General features: G+C 45.0%; 1 protein-coding gene across 6 annotated transcripts in view; it reads right to left on the bottom strand.

Annotated features, from left to right (window-relative positions):
* plekhm3 (pleckstrin homology domain containing, family M, member 3) overlaps positions 1-16,935 on the bottom strand; it is a 183,779-nt gene that overhangs the window by 153,131 nt on the left and 13,713 nt on the right. For 4 of the 6 annotated variants that reach the window (XM_069933877.1, XM_069933883.1, XM_069933882.1 and 1 more), the window contains one exon: positions 211-1,487. In XM_069933877.1, coding sequence (XP_069789978.1) covers positions 211-790 — 580 coding nt within the window. In that variant the 5' untranslated portion in view covers positions 791-1,487. Of the gene's footprint in view, positions 1-210; positions 1,488-10,131; positions 10,295-16,935 lie in introns of all 6 variants that reach the window. The other 2 variants (XM_069933879.1, XM_069933878.1) reach the window with 2 other exon arrangements.

The raw sequence follows: 16,935 nt of genomic DNA, 5'->3' as shown, positions 1-16,935 counted from the left end.
CAATCTATTGCAATATCTTCAAGGCCAAACAATTCAAAAGCAATACTCCAGTGACGTTCAAAGTAAATTTTATATAACTCGAACTTAATCAACTTTGAACCTCAGTCTCCTTGAGGCAAGGCCAGTTTCAATGAGATTCAGACAGCCAGCATGCTGGCTTGGTGAAGTAACAGGGAGAAGTGACTGATTGTGGGGGTAGACGGGACTTACCATCTTTGGTACGAGTGGTCGTTGCAAAATCTCGATCTTTGTCGAGTGAGGTGGCAGTGCTGGAGGGAGGAAACTTTAAGTCCAGCAGGTGATGAACGGACGCTGAGCTGGGCTGCAATTGGCTGTGCGGTGGATTGACGTTGGACTGTGATCGGAAGAGCAGTGTCTTGTTGGTTGGCCCACCTTCAGTAGAGTTGCTCTTCCTGGTACGAATGGCACTGTATCCATCAGAGGTGAAGGAACTGACACTGGCTGAACCATCAGCCCATTGCTGCTTTGGTCCACTGGCTACACCAACAGATTTGCTGGCAAGTGCATTCTTTCTCATTTCCACTTGCGTCGTGGTCTCAAAAAGGCTCGGGTTTTGTACTGCAATTCTGGTGCCATCTATCGGGTGCAACTTGTCATTCCTTACCTTGAGAATTTCATGTCCAATAACCACTGGGATCTCCTGGATGCCGTACACCTCCTGCTTTGGGAGCTCTGCGTGCCCCATTTGGTCATAGATGCCACTGAAAAGAAAGAACTCCTCAGTAGCCTCCAATGCAGGGCTGATGTCATCCGCTTCCAGTGCCTCCATCTGCTCTACAAGGTCACCCGCAGTTCAACGATTCGTCTGTGTGGTCTAGTTGGAAAGATCACAAAGTCTACAAACCAAAGTCCATCCAGCAAGTCTTTTCCCTTTAAAGGGCTCCTTGAACATCAGAAAACATTGTGGTTTAATGTCCCAGTCTTCCAACTCCTCTGTATGAGACAATAACAAGCCAGTTATGGGCTGTGCATGCTAACCACACCAATCAAGGTATGCCACTCTGACAGCTCAAACCCATGCAAAGAGTTGGTGGCTCCCTTACTCTGTTCAAAAGATTGATCAGTTAAGAAAATGCTTCCAACCAAAGCAAAAGTTTCCCATCACCACATAGAAGAGCTGTGTCTTGTCATCACTTAGAAGATTCTGACGTGCAATCAAAGAAAAACTTTGTTGATTGACTAATAAAGATGGATCTCCAATTGTTTTTGCTTCAGGAACTGTGTGCTCCATCAATACTGTGTTGATAAACCGAATCCCATGCTCTTAAATTATTGTTCACATATGTAGGCAACTGGCTTTCATCTAGCAAGTGGCATACATCTTCTGAAAGGAACATGGTGGCAATTGACACTTTACACTCAAGCAGCATGTTCCTGGAGTGCCATTTTAGGTCTTGCTCCGCAGAAGCTTGCCGTGGCCATTCTTCAATTATTGTCCATTTCAAGGTACGTTTGAAGGCCCATCCCTGGAAGGGAAACACAAAAGAGGTGACTTCCATTTGTGTTTTCTCCTGCGCCAACACACGGGTGACTCGGCCAGCACAATGCTATTACAGCTCCAGCAACTTGGATTTGGATCCTGTGTTGCCTGTGAGGAGTTTGCACTCTCTCCTCATGACTGCGTGGGTTTCCTCCCACATTCTAAAAACACACAGGGCAAGTAGGTTAATTGGTCACATGGGTGTATTTGGGCAGTGTGGGCTCAAGGGCCTGAACCATGCCGAATCTCCAAATTTTAAAATTAAATTGCACATAATTTTACAAATATACAAAGTTAAATACTTGCATTGCAACTTTAAAAAAAATCTTGCAAATACAATACATCCTTTAATGCAGCAAACCAGGAAATTGTGTTTTATGTTATTTAGTAGTAGCATATGGTATGATAAAAAGAGAGAATAAAAACAGGTCCTAAGTTTGGAAGTTGAGTAGGCCACTCAAAGATCTAAAGGCTGGCATCTATTGAGAGATACAGATGCTTCATAATGAGAACAATCAATGGTAAGGAACAAATTACAAATCTAATCACTTTGGACAGCTCATATTTAGATTGCTTGATACTCTTCGTAGATTACAGACTGGAAATATACTTACTGGGCTCTGGCAGCTAACCAAATCATTATAGCAGAATGATCTCATTTCTTGAGAGTCTACAACATGTTTTAGCTCCCTTTTTCAAATAACATGAATTATATTATGTGTGGCTTAGTACACGTTCCTTTTATAAAGGTTTAGTTCATCTAATAGACTTAAGAGTAAGACACCACAGCAGCAGACCAGCAAGGGGTTTGGTGTCCGAAGTACTCACACCAAGCTGTGGGCTGCTGGAGACTGAGTCACGGGAACCAGGTAGCGAGACTGGAATTTGTAAGGGTGCCGACAGCAAACAGGGCTCCCAAGGGGCCTTGGGCTTTAATAGATTTCTAATCGGACAGGGGTTCAGGGCTGGGGGCCAAGGAGACGCCTGGGGCTCAGGTTCACCGCTGGACCAGATGTGAGGCTGAGCGGCTACGGAGGGCGCAGGAGGCAGTGTTAACAGGTGGACTCTTGATGCCTTTGAGGGGATTCTTTTGTTCCCTTTCTCCTCTTGGTTTACAGGCAAGCAAAACTAAAGAATATTTTTATATTTACGTACACATTATTATGTACATGACCTTGATCACTATTTCGTTACTTCAGGTAGCAGAACATGCTGCTGCTCCCTTCGTGAATCCCGCTCTCTAACTCACTGAATTTTAAACGGTGCTGAGTTGGGCCTGCATAGTACAAGGCAGTCATGTTGGGGATGGGTTTGGAGAGCTTATGGTGGAGCCAAAATAATCCTGCTGAGGAAACAACTAAATAACTTTAACAAAGACTTTCAGAATCCCTGAATTATCTAGCTTTCAAACTTGTCAAAAGCATGAAAGTTTTTGAATGAATGGCCCCAGAAATATGAACCAACAAAAAAAATCAAGGGCAAAACAATTATAAAAATGCAGTAACAAAAAAAATGTTTGAAACAACTAAAAACATTAGGATGGCATATTGGCACCAGAAGCTCAGGTTCAATTCTGATCTCCAGAGTTGTCTGTGTGGAGTTCCTATTTCCGTGTTGTATCTTTGCAAATCAAAAAAAGTAAGTAATCTAATATTTATAATAAGAAATAGGAAAGGAATCAGAATCAAGATTTATTGTCATGAACAAGTCATGAAATTCAGAGTTTTGTGGCAGCATCACAGGGCAAACATTCGTATTATAATCATCTCACAACGTTACTATAAAAAAATAAAAATAATAGTGCATAAAAAGTAAGGCAGTGTTTTGCATCATTGATTATTAAGGATCTGATGGCAGTGGGGAAAGAAGCTGTCCTTGTGCTGCTGAGTGCTCGTCTTTAGGTTCCTGTACCTTTCCCCCAATGGTAGTAGAGTGAAGAGGGGTGAGTGGAGGGGGGTGGTCTTTGAGGATAGAGGCTGCTTTTTTAAGACACCATCTCATGTAGACGTCCTTGATGGAGTGAAGTCTGGTGCCTGTGATGTCGCAGGCAACGTTAACAACCCTCTGGAGTTTATTCTTGTCCTGAGAGTTGGTGCCTCCCTACCAGGCAGTGATGCAACCAGCCAGAATCTCCCCACGGTTCACCTGTAGAAGTTTAGGAGAGTCTTCAGTGACATATAGAACCGCCTCAGTCTCCTCACAAAGTATAGCCACTGATGAGCTTTCTTTGTGATTGCATCAACGTGGAGGCTCCAGGACAGATCTTCGGAGATGTTGACCCCCAGGAATTTGAAGTTCTTGACCCTCTCCACTACTGAGCCCTCGATGAGGACTGGGTCATGTTCCACCAAATTCTTCCTGAAGTCCACAATCATCTCCACGGTTTTGCTGACATTGAGCGCAGGAGTAGACTATCTGGCTCTGCCATTCCATAAGATTATAAACTCAGACCCACTGACCTGACTTTTCCCCATAATGTTTATTTCTCTAATGCCTTAAATATATCAAATAAGGCAATCTCTATTGCTTCCCTGGGCAGAGAATTCCATAGATTCACCACTCACTGGGAGAAACAGTTCCTCGTTCTCTTTCTTATATACACTCCCCCAAATCTTGAGCGTGTGTCACCCAGTTTTAGTCTCAGCTGCCAGTGGAAACAATCTCCCTGCTTCTACCTTTCATAATTTTATAGGCTGCATATTCCTCACTCCCACGCCTGCATCCATCTAAACTTCAATAAGTACAATCCAAGGCTACTCTATTTCTCCTCGTAAGCTCTTCTTCATTAACATGAATGGAACCACTTTTCAAAGTTCAGATGTATTGCAGAATACATACATGACATCACATATAACCCTGAGATTCTTTTCCTGTGGGTCAAGCAAGAATTACCACTTATCACTAGTATAAACTGTACTCAACAAAAAGATACACATTAGAGAGAAATGTAAATAAAGAAATATAAACTGTCCAAATGCTTAAAAAAAAAATCAATAAAGTGCAAAAGTAAGAGGACTTAAATATGTCTCTGATTGTGTTTGTCGTTGAGGAGTCTGGTGGTGGAGGGGTAGGAGTTGTTCTTGAACCTAGGGGTGCGAGTCTTGTGGCACCTGGACCTCTCTCCTGATGGCAGCAGCGAGAACAGAGTGTGTGCTGGGTGGAGTGGATCCTTGACGATTGCTGCTGCTCTCTGACGGCAGTGTTCCACATAGGTTTTGTCCACAGTGGGGAGAGTTCTGCCTGTGACGCCCTTAACTTTTGCAAGGCTTTCCGCTCATAGTGCTCCCATACCGTGACGCCAGTCAGTACACCAGCTACTACATATCTGTAGAAGTTTGGTAAGGTTCCGACGACATACCGAACTTCCGCAAACTTCTGAGGAAGTAGAGGCGCTGACGTGCTTTCTTCACGATGCCATTGGTGTGTTGAGTCCAAGAAAGGATACACATGAGATAGTGACTCCCAGGAGACGCTGAGCCTCCCCGATGCCTACATCTGCACCAGGTGCACCTCCTTAGGGACCATGTTAAGGAACTGATGCTACAGCTTGATGACCTACCATGAGGGAGAGTGAGGATGTGATAGATTGGAACCACAGGGAGTGTAAAGGTAAAGGTTCCATTATTGGAAATGTAATACTACATTTAGAATGTAGCATACATGAAATTCTTTAACCTTGTCTCCCATAAGGAAGGCTAGAGAGTCGCCACTTAGTCCAGCGCCCCTCACGGAAATTGAGGCCCCAGTGAGGAATGAACTCGTGATCCCTGGTTTGCAAGACCGCACATATCTGAGCTATCAGAGCCCATCGGTGGTGAAGAGAACACCTCTGTGGTCATCCACCTCAGAAACCGGTTTATTGTTCGGGATCGTACTGGGTAGTTTGACCTGACAAGAGGACGACCATAGGGACCAGGTCTCTGGCACTGAGCTTGGCTCTGCAGAGGAGAGGGTGAAGAAGCATGCAAGAGTGATAGGGTATTCCACTGTGAGAGCAGACAAGAGATTCTGTGAGCCTGATAAAGACACCCAGATGATGTGTTGCCTCCCTGAAGTCAGGGTATGGGATGTCTCCAATCATTCTGAGGGGAGAGGGAGAACAGCCAGAAGTCTTGGTACATGTTGGTACCAATGATAGGTAAGATAAGCCAGGAGGTCCTGAAGAAGGAATACCTTGAATTAGGGTGGAAGCTGAGAAGCAGGACCTCCAGGGTGGTAATGTCAGGATTAGTGTCTGTGCCTTGTGCTAGTGAGAGCAAGAATAATGAGATCAGGCAGAGAAATGTGTGGCTGAGAAACGGGTGCAAGGGGCAGGGCTTCAGATTCTTGGATCATTGCCATCTCTTTTGGGGGAGGGTCAACCTATACAAAAAAGGATCCCCAAAGAGATCAATATCCTGGAGGGCAGGTTAAATATAGCTGTTTGGTAGGGTTTAAACTAATTTGGCGGGGGAATGGGAACCAGAGTGGGGTAGAAGGAGGAAGACACAGCAGTAAAACAAAGATAGTGTGCAGCAAGTTGAGAGGCAGGTGACGAGACAAAATAGTAGCCGGAAGGAATGACAGAGACATTCAAAAACTGGTCTGACGGTATTATACTTAAATGCACGCAGCGTTGGAAACAAGGTAGATGATTCTGCAGTTCAGTTACAAATTGGAGGGTACGATGCTGTGATCTTGACTGAGTCATGGATAAAGAACAGATGTCATTGGGAGTTGAACGTCTAAGGATACACGGTGTATCTCAGGATAGCCAGGTAGGCAGAGGGGGTGACAAGGCTCTGCTGGTGAACAACAATTTTAAATCATTAAAAAGATGGGACATAGGATCAGAAGTGGTAGAACCCCCATGGATTGAGTTAAGGAATGGTAATAGTTAAAGGACACTAATGGCCTCCAAACAGCAGCCAGGATTTAACTTCTTGGAAGTCACTATCTCGGAAGATCTTTCCTGGACCCAACACACCAATGGCATCGAGAAGAAAGCACGTCAGCGTCTCTACTTCCTCTTCTTCCTTGTCCCATCGGAAACCCTGGCAAATTTCTAGAGGTGTGGTGGAAAGTGGGCTGACCGGCTGCATCATGGTCTGGTTTGGGGAGACCAATACCCCTGAGTGTAAAGTCCTCCAAAATATAGTGGACACAGCCCAGGACATAACAGGCAAAACCCTCCCCACTATTGACAACATCTACAGGGAATGGTGCCGTCAGGGAGCAGCAGCAATCATCGAGGATCCACATCACTCAGCACATGCTCTGTTCTCGCTGCTACCATCAGGAAAGAGGTGTAGGTGCCACAAGACTCGCACCACCAGGATCAGGAACAGCTGCTACCCCTCCACCATCAGACTCCTCAACAACCAACTCCATCAGGGACTCGTTTACGGACTCTTACTTGTACACTTCATTGATTTTCTTTTTGTTCTCTCTCTGTGCTACACAGTTTGTTTACATTCATTATCTGTTTACAGTTCTTTGTTTGTTTATGCTGTTTTATTTTGGACTACCAATTAGTAGTAATTCTGCTACACCCGCAGAAAAAAAGGATGTGCGGGTTGTATGTGATGTCATGTACGTATGTACTCTGACAATAAATCAGATTCTGGCTGTAGAGTACAAAATACAATAAGGCATGTCAGAAGCCAGCATTACGATAATCATGGGGGATTTTAACATGAAAGTAGATTGTGAAAGTCAGGTCAGTATGGGATCCCAGGAGAGAGGGGTTGTGGAATGCCTACGGGATGGCTTTTTGGAGCAGCTTGTCGATGAGCCCACCAAGGGATCGGCTGTTCTGGTTAGGGTGGTGAGTAATGAACCAGAGGTGATTAGAGAGCTTAGGAGGCAGTGATCACAGTAGGAATGAGAGGTAAAGGAGTACAGGATTCTGTTGACACCGTGATTACGTGAAAAAAAAACCACACAAATACTGAAGGAAATAAGCAGGTGAAATAGTGCCTTTATGAAGCAAAGGTGTGAAGATTATTTTGGCTCCACCATCAGGTCTTGTACTAATGCAGGCCTTTATGTGGCAAAGGTGTGAAGCCCTTGAGCCTTCACCAAGGGCTTTACACCTTGATGAAGGCTCCAGCCTGAAACATTGGGGATATATCTTTACTTTTGCAACATAAAGGGACTGTTTAACCTGCTGAGCTTCTCCAGCATTTGTGTGTTTTTACACAAAAGGATCGAGTTCACTTTGAAATTTGAAAAGGATGCGAAAGTCCGATTTCAGCAAATTAAAGGAAGTTACAGCCATATGCGAGAGGAACTGATCAAAGTCAATTGGAGAACCACCCTAATGGGGAAGGCATCAGATCAGCAATGGCTGAAGTTTATGCGAGAACTGAGGACAGGGCACAAACTGAAAAGAAAGAAATTTGTGAATGGATAAATGAGACAATTGTGGCTGAAGATGGAAATTAACAGACACCTCGGGACCGTTACTGAAAGAGGAGAAGTGTGGGACTCAAGAGAGAGCTGGGATTGTCAGGAGCCAGCTGGAGGTGAGGGCCTTTAAGAAGCAAGTTAAGGGTTTAACAGAATGGTGATTGGTGGAGGGGCAGCGACAAATAAAAAGAGGGGTAGCTCAAGCGGAGCGGCCAGTGTGCGAGTGGCTCAGGGTAGGAGTGGGAGTAAGAGGTGCCTCACAAGGCTTTGGGGAGCAGAGGCTGAAGACAAGCTTGATTCCAGTAAGATCCTGGAATTTAAATTGAGAAGAGTTAACGGAGTCAGCAGCTAGGGCAGAGGAGTGCTCCAAATGCAGAATGCGGGAAATCTGGGACAGCACAATTGTCCCTGATGACTACACCTGCAAGAGGTGCATCCAGCTACAGCACCTGGGAGACCGCATTAGGGAGCTGGAGCTGAATGAACTCAGGATCTTGCGGGAAGTAAGAGATGAGCTTCAGGGAGACAGTCATCCCCAAAAGTCAGGAAGCAGGTGACTGTCAGGAGAGGGAAGGGGAATATGCAGTCAGTGCAGAACACCCCTGTGGCCATTCCCCTCAACAATATAGTTTTGAATACCGGTTTTGGAGGGCGGGGGGGGGGGGGTGAAACAAGCCAGGATGGTTTTGTCTCTGGCACAGAGGCTGCCCCCTTGGCTCAAAAGGGAAGGGGGGAGAAGAGGAGAGCTTATTGGATAATTAAAGAGGAGATTAATTGGAGACTCAATGGTTAAAAGAGCAGATAGGAGGTTTAGTGAATGGAATGGAGGCTCTCAGATCGTATGTTCCCTCCCAGGTGCCAGGGTCAGGGATGTCTCCAATCAAATTCATAGCATCCTGGAGGGGAAGGGTGAGCAGCCAGATGTCATGGTCCACATGAGGACCAACGACAGAGAAGTAGGGATGAGGTCCTGAAGAGGGAATATAGGGAGTTAGGAAAGAAGTTAAAAAGCAGAACCTCAAGGCCAGAAAAGGTAGGAACAGGAGGCTGAGGCAGATGAATAGTGTCTGAAGAGTTGGTGCTGGGGGCAGTGGTTCAGATTTGTGGATCATTGAGCTCTCTTATGGGGAAGGTCTGACCTGTATAGAAATGATGGGCTGCACCTGATCTGGAAAGCCAATATCTGGCAGGTTTGCTTGAGCTGTTGGGGAGGGTTTAAACTAGTTTGGCAGGGTGTGGGAATCAGAATGCGAGGGCAGAGATTAGGGTAGCAGGTCCAAGATTCGATGCCATGTGCTTTGAGTTTGTGAGGAAGGACAGGTGGGGGACAAAACAGGATGAGAGGTTGAAAAGGGGAAGGAGTAGCATTACTGGTCAGGGATAGTATTACGGCGAGATAGAAAGGGAGGTCGCTGCAGAGGGAGTATCCACTGAGTCAGTGGGTGGAAGTCCGAAATAGGAAGGGAGCTATCACTGTGCTGGGCCCCCAAATAGCCCTCGGGAGACAGAGGAGCAGATAAGCAGGGCAATTTTGGAATGATACAGGGTTGTAGTTATGGGTGAGTTCAACTTCCCTAATATTGATTGGCACCTCCTGACTGCAAGAGGGATAGATGGAGCTGAATTTGTCAGGTGCTTCCAAGAAGGATTCCTGACATAGTGTGTGGACTGGCCGACGAGAGAGGCCATACTGGATATGGTTCTGGGGAATTAACCTGGTCAGGTGCCAACCTCTCGGTGGGAGAGTGTTTTGATGAGAGAGACCACAACTCCCTTAGCTTCAGCATAGTTATGGAAAAGGATAAAAACAGACAAAGAGAGAAAGTGCAGAACAGGGGAAGGGCTAATTATGAAGGGATGAGGCAGAAATTAGCGAGAAGTAATTCAAACAGAAGATCAAGGGTGAAACCTCGGAAGTAATCTGGAGGAAGTTTAGGGATCACATGCAGAGTTCAGGATAGGCCTGTCCCACTGGGACAAGGAAAAGATGGAAGGAAAATGGAACTGTGGCTGACGAAACAGGTGAGGCATCTAGTCAAGAGGAAGAAGGAAGCAGACAACAGATATAGGAAACAGGAAGGCCTCATGGGAAATATATGGTAGCCAGGAAGGAGCTTCAAAAACAGGGTCAGCACCAGAACGAGTGTTAACGGTGGACATTAGGTTAACTGGGTGGTGGCGGAGATAACAGTTTAATGCTCAAAAACTTGCTCATGGGTGGTGGGGGGGTTGGCACCTACCTGCTGAATATGGACTCCCTCCGTCCCTCCGAAATAGAGACGAGCTCCTGCCCTCCAGGATATTGAGTCTCGAGCGTAACTAGCGTCCATCAAGCTAGACACACTGGAATGCCTTGCCAGGGATGGTGGTGGAGGCTGAAACATTCGGGGCATTTAAGAGACTCTTGGACGGGCACATTGATGGAAGAAAAATAGAGGGTTACAGGGTAGGGAGGGTTTCTTTCCACTCACATCTCACCCAATATTCCCTACGCCATAGGTGCTCTGTGATTAGTAAGGGATTGCTTAACGTGGTATGTGGGTGGAAATAAAATGTTTGAAAACCACTGCTTTAATCGTCCCTCATTAACTCGTCATGTGTATGGTTTCAGAACTCCAAAGGAAATAGGCCAATGACAATTTTTCTCAAGCCAGATATTTCAGTAGCAATTGGGTCTAGAGCAGTGGTTCTCAACCTTCCCTTCCCACTCACATCCCACCTTAAGCAATCCCTTACTAATCACAGAGCACCAATGGCAGACAGATTACTTAAAGTGGGATGTGAGTGGAAAGAAAAAGGTTGAGAACCACTGGTTTGGTACTTTTTTTTTTAAAAAGGAATATATGGGTCATCTCAACATCGAGGGCCAAAGGGCCTGTCTGTGCTGTAGTGTACAAGGAAGCAAAAATTAGAGGGAAGTTAGAGGACTAGGAAACTTTTAAAAGCTTAGAGAAGACAACTGAGGTGGTGATTAGGAAGGAAAAGATTAATTATGAAAGGAGGTTTCCAAATGATATCAAAAAGAACACTATTTTTTTTTATAAATACAGTGTATAAAGAAAAAAGAGTGACCAAAGTAGGCAGTGGACCAATAGAAAATGACACTGGAGAAATTGAAATGGGAGACAAGGAAATGGCAGAGGAACTGAATGAATATTTTTGGATCAGTCTTTACTGTGGAAGACATTAGTAGCAAACCAGATTCTCAAGGGTCTCTGGGAAGAGAAATGAGCGTGGTCAATATCATCAGAGAGAAGGTACTTAGGAAGCTAAATGGTTTAAGGGTAGTTAAGTTTCCGGACCAGATGGAATGAACCCTTGGGTCCTGAAGAAGGTGGCTGCAGGATTTGTGGAGGCATTGATCATGATCTTCCAGGAATCAATGGATTCTGGCTTTGATCCAGTGGACTGGAGGATCGCAAACGTCACTCCACTGTTTAACAAGGGAGTGAGGCAGCAGAAAGGAAATTATGGACCTATGAGCCTGACGTCGGTGGTTGGGAAGGGGTTGGGAGTTGATGGTCAAGAATGAGGTTATGAAATACCTGAAGGTGGATGACAAGATTGGCCCAAGTCAGCATGGTTTCCTTCAAGGTAAACAATACCTGGCAAACCTATTTCATTGTTTTTTGAAGCAATCACAGGTAGTATAGACAGGGGAAATGTAGTGGATGGCGTGTAGTTGGACTTTAAAAAGGCCTTCGACAAGGTGCCACATATAAGGCTGCTGAACAAGTTGAGAGCCCATGGAATTACAGGAAGGACGTGAGTATGGGTAGAGCATTGGCTGGTCAGCAGGAAACAAAGAGTAGGAATCCAGGGCTCCTATTACCCCAGTGGTGTTCTGCAGAGATCGGTGTTGGAGCCGCTTCTTTTTATGGTGTATATAAATGATTTGGATTATGGAATAGATGGTTTTGTGGCTAAATATTTGCAGGTGAAACCAAAATAGGGGAGAGGGCAGGTGGCGGTGAGGATACAGAAAGGGTGCAGGGAGACTTGGATAGATAGGACAATGAGCAAAGAGGAGGCAGATGAAATACAATGTTGGAAAGTGTAGGATCATGCACTTAGGTCGAAGAAATAGACGGGACAGACTCTTATTTAGATGGGGAGAACATTTGAAATTCCAAGGTGCAAAGGGAATTGGGAGTCCTCATGTAGGATAAGCTAAAGATTGGCCTGCAGGTTGATTCGGTCGGTGGTGAAGAAGGCGAATATAATGTTGTCATTCATTTCTGGAGGAATAGCATCCAAGAGCAGGGATGCAATGTTAAGACTCAGTAAAGAACTGGTATTGTATTCAGTTTTTGGCACCTTATTTGAGAAAAGACCTGCTGGCATTGGAATGGGTTCAGAAAAGATTTACCGAAATGCTGAAGGAACTCAGCTGGTCTATTCAGCATCTATAGGATGGTTCTATTGGAGGAACAAAACCTCATCTTCTGATTGGGCGCTCCTCAACCAAATGGCATTAATGTTGACTTCTCTGGCTTTCGTTAAAACCCCTCCCCGAACCCACCCACCCTGCCTTGCTTCCTTTGTCTCTCCATTCCCTGTCTCCTTTCGCACACACATGATCAATTTTACCTCGTCCTTTATCACATCCAATTGTTGTTGGTCTGGATTCCTCCCCCATTGTTTGAATTCTGAGACTTCCTGATCTATCCGGCTTCTGCCTTTTCTGTATTTCCCTTCAAGAAGGGCTCAGGCTTGAAACACCGGCAACCTATCTTTGTCTCCTATGGATGCTGAATAGACCGGCTGAGTTCCTCCAGCATTTCGGTGTTTTTACTACAATCACAGTGTCTGCAGTCGATCACATTTCTCTCTTTACTGAAATGATAGCAGGAATGAAAGGGTTAGCATGTGAGGAACATTTGTCAGTTCTTAGACTGTACTCATTCCAGAGTCACACTGTTTGGGAGAGACATTCACCATACACCTGTGCAGTATCATACAGGCCTTCTCCTGCTCAAAGCTGACCAGGCAACCAGTGAAATATTGTAGTGATGAAAATAACCTTGAACATGCTTTCTACCTTGTATTTCTGTAGGGCATGTATTTATTTCATTTAGACATGCAGCACGATAACGGGCCCTTTCGGACTACGAGCCCGTGCCTATCAATTACACCCAAATGACCTACAACACAGGGAGAACGTACACACTCCTTACAGACAGCGTGTAATTCCAACCTATTGGCGTGTTACCCCCTATTGCTGGTGCTGTAATAGCATTCTGCTAACCATGCCGCCCTTGCATGCCAATTCACATTACCTGAATTGTAATATGTTGGAAATAAACCAACCAATTGGTGCACAAAAAGATCTGGGAACAATAGGCAATGCTATAGTGTCTAGGCCAGGAGTAGGCAATGTTTTAATTAAAAAAAACCTCACATCCCACTTTAAGTAATCTGTCTGCCATCAGTGCTCTGTGATTAGTAAGGGGTTGCTTAAGGTGGGATGTGAGTGGGAAGGGAAGGTTGAGAACCACTGCCCTAGACCTAATTGTTACTGAACGAGGTGAAGTTCCTTAGAAATCAGGTTGGTGATCTGGAGCTCCAGCTTGAGGACCAACAGCTCATCAGGGAAAGTGAGGAGGCAATTGAGAGACCCTTTCCCCTCCCCAGAGTATATGTATACAAGGGGGGGGTACCGGGACACAATGGTTAAAGGATAAAATTAAGGAGCTGGAGTTGCAATGTGATTATCTGAGGCTCATCAGGGAAAGTGAGGAAGTTATTGACATGACTTTCAAGCAGGTGGTTACCCCCAGACTGGGAGAGTCAGGTAAGTGGATGACTGTCAAAGGTGGGAGGAAGGTTGCTCAGTCAGTGGAGAACACGCCAGTGGCTACTCCTCTTAGCAACAAATATATTGTTTTGGATGATGTTGGGGAAGATGGCCAGGCTGAAATTGGATCAAGGGAGCCAGCGGTACAGAATGGAAGGAAGAGGGACAAGGTGAAAATTGGGGACTCCATCATCCAGGGGACAGAAGGTTCTGCGCATCCGACAAGTATTCCCCTATGGTATGTTGCCTTCCAGGAGCCAGAGTGCGGCGTATCTCGGACAGGGTTCATGGTATTCTGAGAGGAATGTGTGAGCAGCCAGACGTCCTGGTACACATGGGTACCAATGACATTGACAAATTAAGAGAGGAGATCCTGAAGAGGGAGTACCCTGAGCTAGGATGGAGATTAAAAAGCAGGACCTCCAGGGTCATAAACTCAGGGTTGCATGCAGGACGGGGCAAAAAATTTAACAATTAGGAAGTTAAATGTATGTGGAGGAATGGTGCAAGGTTTTGGGTTCATGGACCATTGGGATCTCTTCTGGGGGAGACATGACCTCTACAGGAAGGATGGGTTGCACCGAAATCCAAAGGGAGCAAATATACTTGGAACAAGGTTTAATAATGCTGTTGGATATGTTTTAAACTGAATTGGCAGGCGGAGGGGAACCAGACTGATAGGGAAATGTATAGGAAGGAGAACATAGGAGTAGTTCCAATAGTCTGTGAAATCTCAAAGCGGGAGGGAGCAAAGAGGGATAGGAGAGTTTCAGAGAGGGTGTCAGGCAGCACATTGGAGAGAGCAGGGTGATACAATTTCAAGGCATTGTATATGAATGCAAGGAGTATAAAGAATAAAATGGATGAGCTAGAGGTGCAAATGGACATTAGAGGTTATGATGTTATTGGAGTAACAGAGACATGGCTGCAGGAGGGACAGGATTGGGAAATTAATGTTCCAGGGTATACGTCCTATCGAAAAGATAGAAAGTTAGGTAGAGGAGGTGGAGTGGCTCTGTTGGTGAAGAATTAAATTCAGGCGAAGGAAAGGAAAGACATTGAATCAGATGGAGTAGAGTCTATTTGGATAGAGTTGAGAAATTCCAAAGGCAAAAGAACCATAATGGGGGTTATATATAGACCTCCAAACAGTGGCTCAGATGTGGGAATCAGTATAAATAAAGAATTAAAAATAGCATGTCAGAGTGGTAGTGATACAATAGTTATGGGTGACTTCAACTTCTAAGTGGACTGAGAAAATCAAGTAGATATGGGAAAGCTAGAAAATTAGTTTATTGAATGTCGTTGAGATACATTCCTGGAGCAGCCTGTTACAGAACCTACCACGCGGAAGTCGATTCTGGACTTGATACTGTGCAACGATGTGGAGTTAATAAGGGACCTTGAGGTAGGGGTGCCATTAGGAAATAGTGACCATAATATGATTACTTTTAATCTGCAAATGGAAAGGGAGAAGAGAAGGAAGTCAGAAACATTAGTGCTACAGCTAAATAAGGGTGACTATGAGGGAGGAGCTAGCCAAAATAAAATGGAAGGATTTTCTAGCTGGGAGGACAACTGGGCAAAAATGGCAGGTATTTCTAGACATTTTTCACAGGATTCAGAATAGATTCATCCCAAAGAGAAGGGAAGGCTCTACGAAGAGCAAATGGCTGACAAAGGAGATCAAGAGCAGTATCAAGTCTAAAAGAAATGTATAAGATGGCAAAGCAGAGTGGGAGGTTAGAGGATTTGGAGGCCTTTAAAAAAAGAGAGAAACTAAAAGTCATTCAGGAGGGGAAAATGAAGTCCGAGGGCAAATTGGCAAGTAATACAAAATGGGATAGCAAAAGCTTCTTTAGCTATGTTAAAAGGAAGAAATTGGTTAGGGCCAAAATTGGGCCTTTGAAAACGGAGAAAGGTGAAATTATCAATGGGGACATGGAAATGGCTGAGGAATTTAACAATTACTTTGCATCTGTTTTCACCAAGGTTATGATCAGAATAAGGGTAGGGGTCAAGCAGTATCTAGGGACAGTGAAATTACTGAAGGAAACAGAAAATTTGATGGATATTCAGATCCAGAAGCAGGTGGTTGTGGGTAAATTGTTAGGACTGAGGCCTGATAAGTCCCCTGGGCCTGATGGACTGCATCCCAGGGTGCTTAGAGGTTGCTCTGTAAATTGTGGAAGCACTTGTCGACATTTTCCAAAGTTCTTTAGATTCTGGGGAAGTGCCTGCAAACTGGAGAGTGGCTGATGTTGTCCCACTTTTTAAGAAGGGAGGGAGAGAGAATACGGGAAATTATAGCCTGACGTCGGTGGTGGGGAAGATATTGGAATCCATCATTAAAGGAGAAATAGCAGAACTCTTAGGAAGGAATAATAGTATCAGTGCAAGTCAGCATGGGTTCCTTAAAGGAAAATCTTGCTTGTCTAATTTCCTGGAATCTTTCGAGGGCGTAACAAGGAGGATGGACTCGGGAGAGCCAGCGGATGTGGTGTACTTGGACTTTCAGAAAGCCTTCGATAAAGTCCCACACAGGAGGCTAGTTTGCAAAATGAAGGAGCATGGTATCGGGGGTAGGGTGCGGTCATGGATAGATAATTGATTGAGAAATAGGAAACAAAGGGTTGGGATAAACGGGTCATTTTCTGGATGGCAGGAGTAACGAGTGGGGTCCCGCAGAGGTCAGTGTTGGGCCCTCAGTTGTTTATCATTTATGTAAATGATTTGAATGAGGGGATAAATAACTACATATGCAAATTCACAGATGACACTAAATTGGGTGGTAGTGTAAAGAGCAAAGAGGCTGTCAGGAAATTGCAAGGGGACTTGGACAGTTTAGAGAAGCGGGCAGAAAGATGGCAGATGAAGTTTAATGCGAGGTTGTCCATTTTGGAGGCAGAAACAAGAGAGCATAATATTATTTAAATGGGGTTAAGCTGGGGAGTGGGGTAATGCAAAGGGATCTGGGCATACTTGTTCGCCAGTCATTGAAAACTAGCATGCAGGTTTAGCAAGCGGTGAAGAAGGCGAATGGTATGTTGGCTTTCATAAAGAGGGGATTGGAGTATAGAAGTAGAGAAGCCCTCCCACAGTTGTACAGGACCCTGGTGAGACCACACCTGGAGTATTGCGTCCAGTTCTGGTCCCCATATTGAAGAAAGGACATACTTGCTCTAGAGGAAGTGAAGTGCAGATTTACATAGTTAGTTCCCGGGATGGCAGGATTGTCATATGCGGA

Source organism: Narcine bancroftii, chromosome 4 (genome assembly GCF_036971445.1).
Source record: "Narcine bancroftii isolate sNarBan1 chromosome 4, sNarBan1.hap1, whole genome shotgun sequence".
Classification (NCBI taxonomy): Eukaryota; Metazoa; Chordata; class Chondrichthyes; order Torpediniformes; family Narcinidae; genus Narcine; species Narcine bancroftii.
The sequence above is the reverse complement of the archived record's forward strand: the minus strand, read 5'-3'. Positions and strand labels throughout refer to the sequence as shown.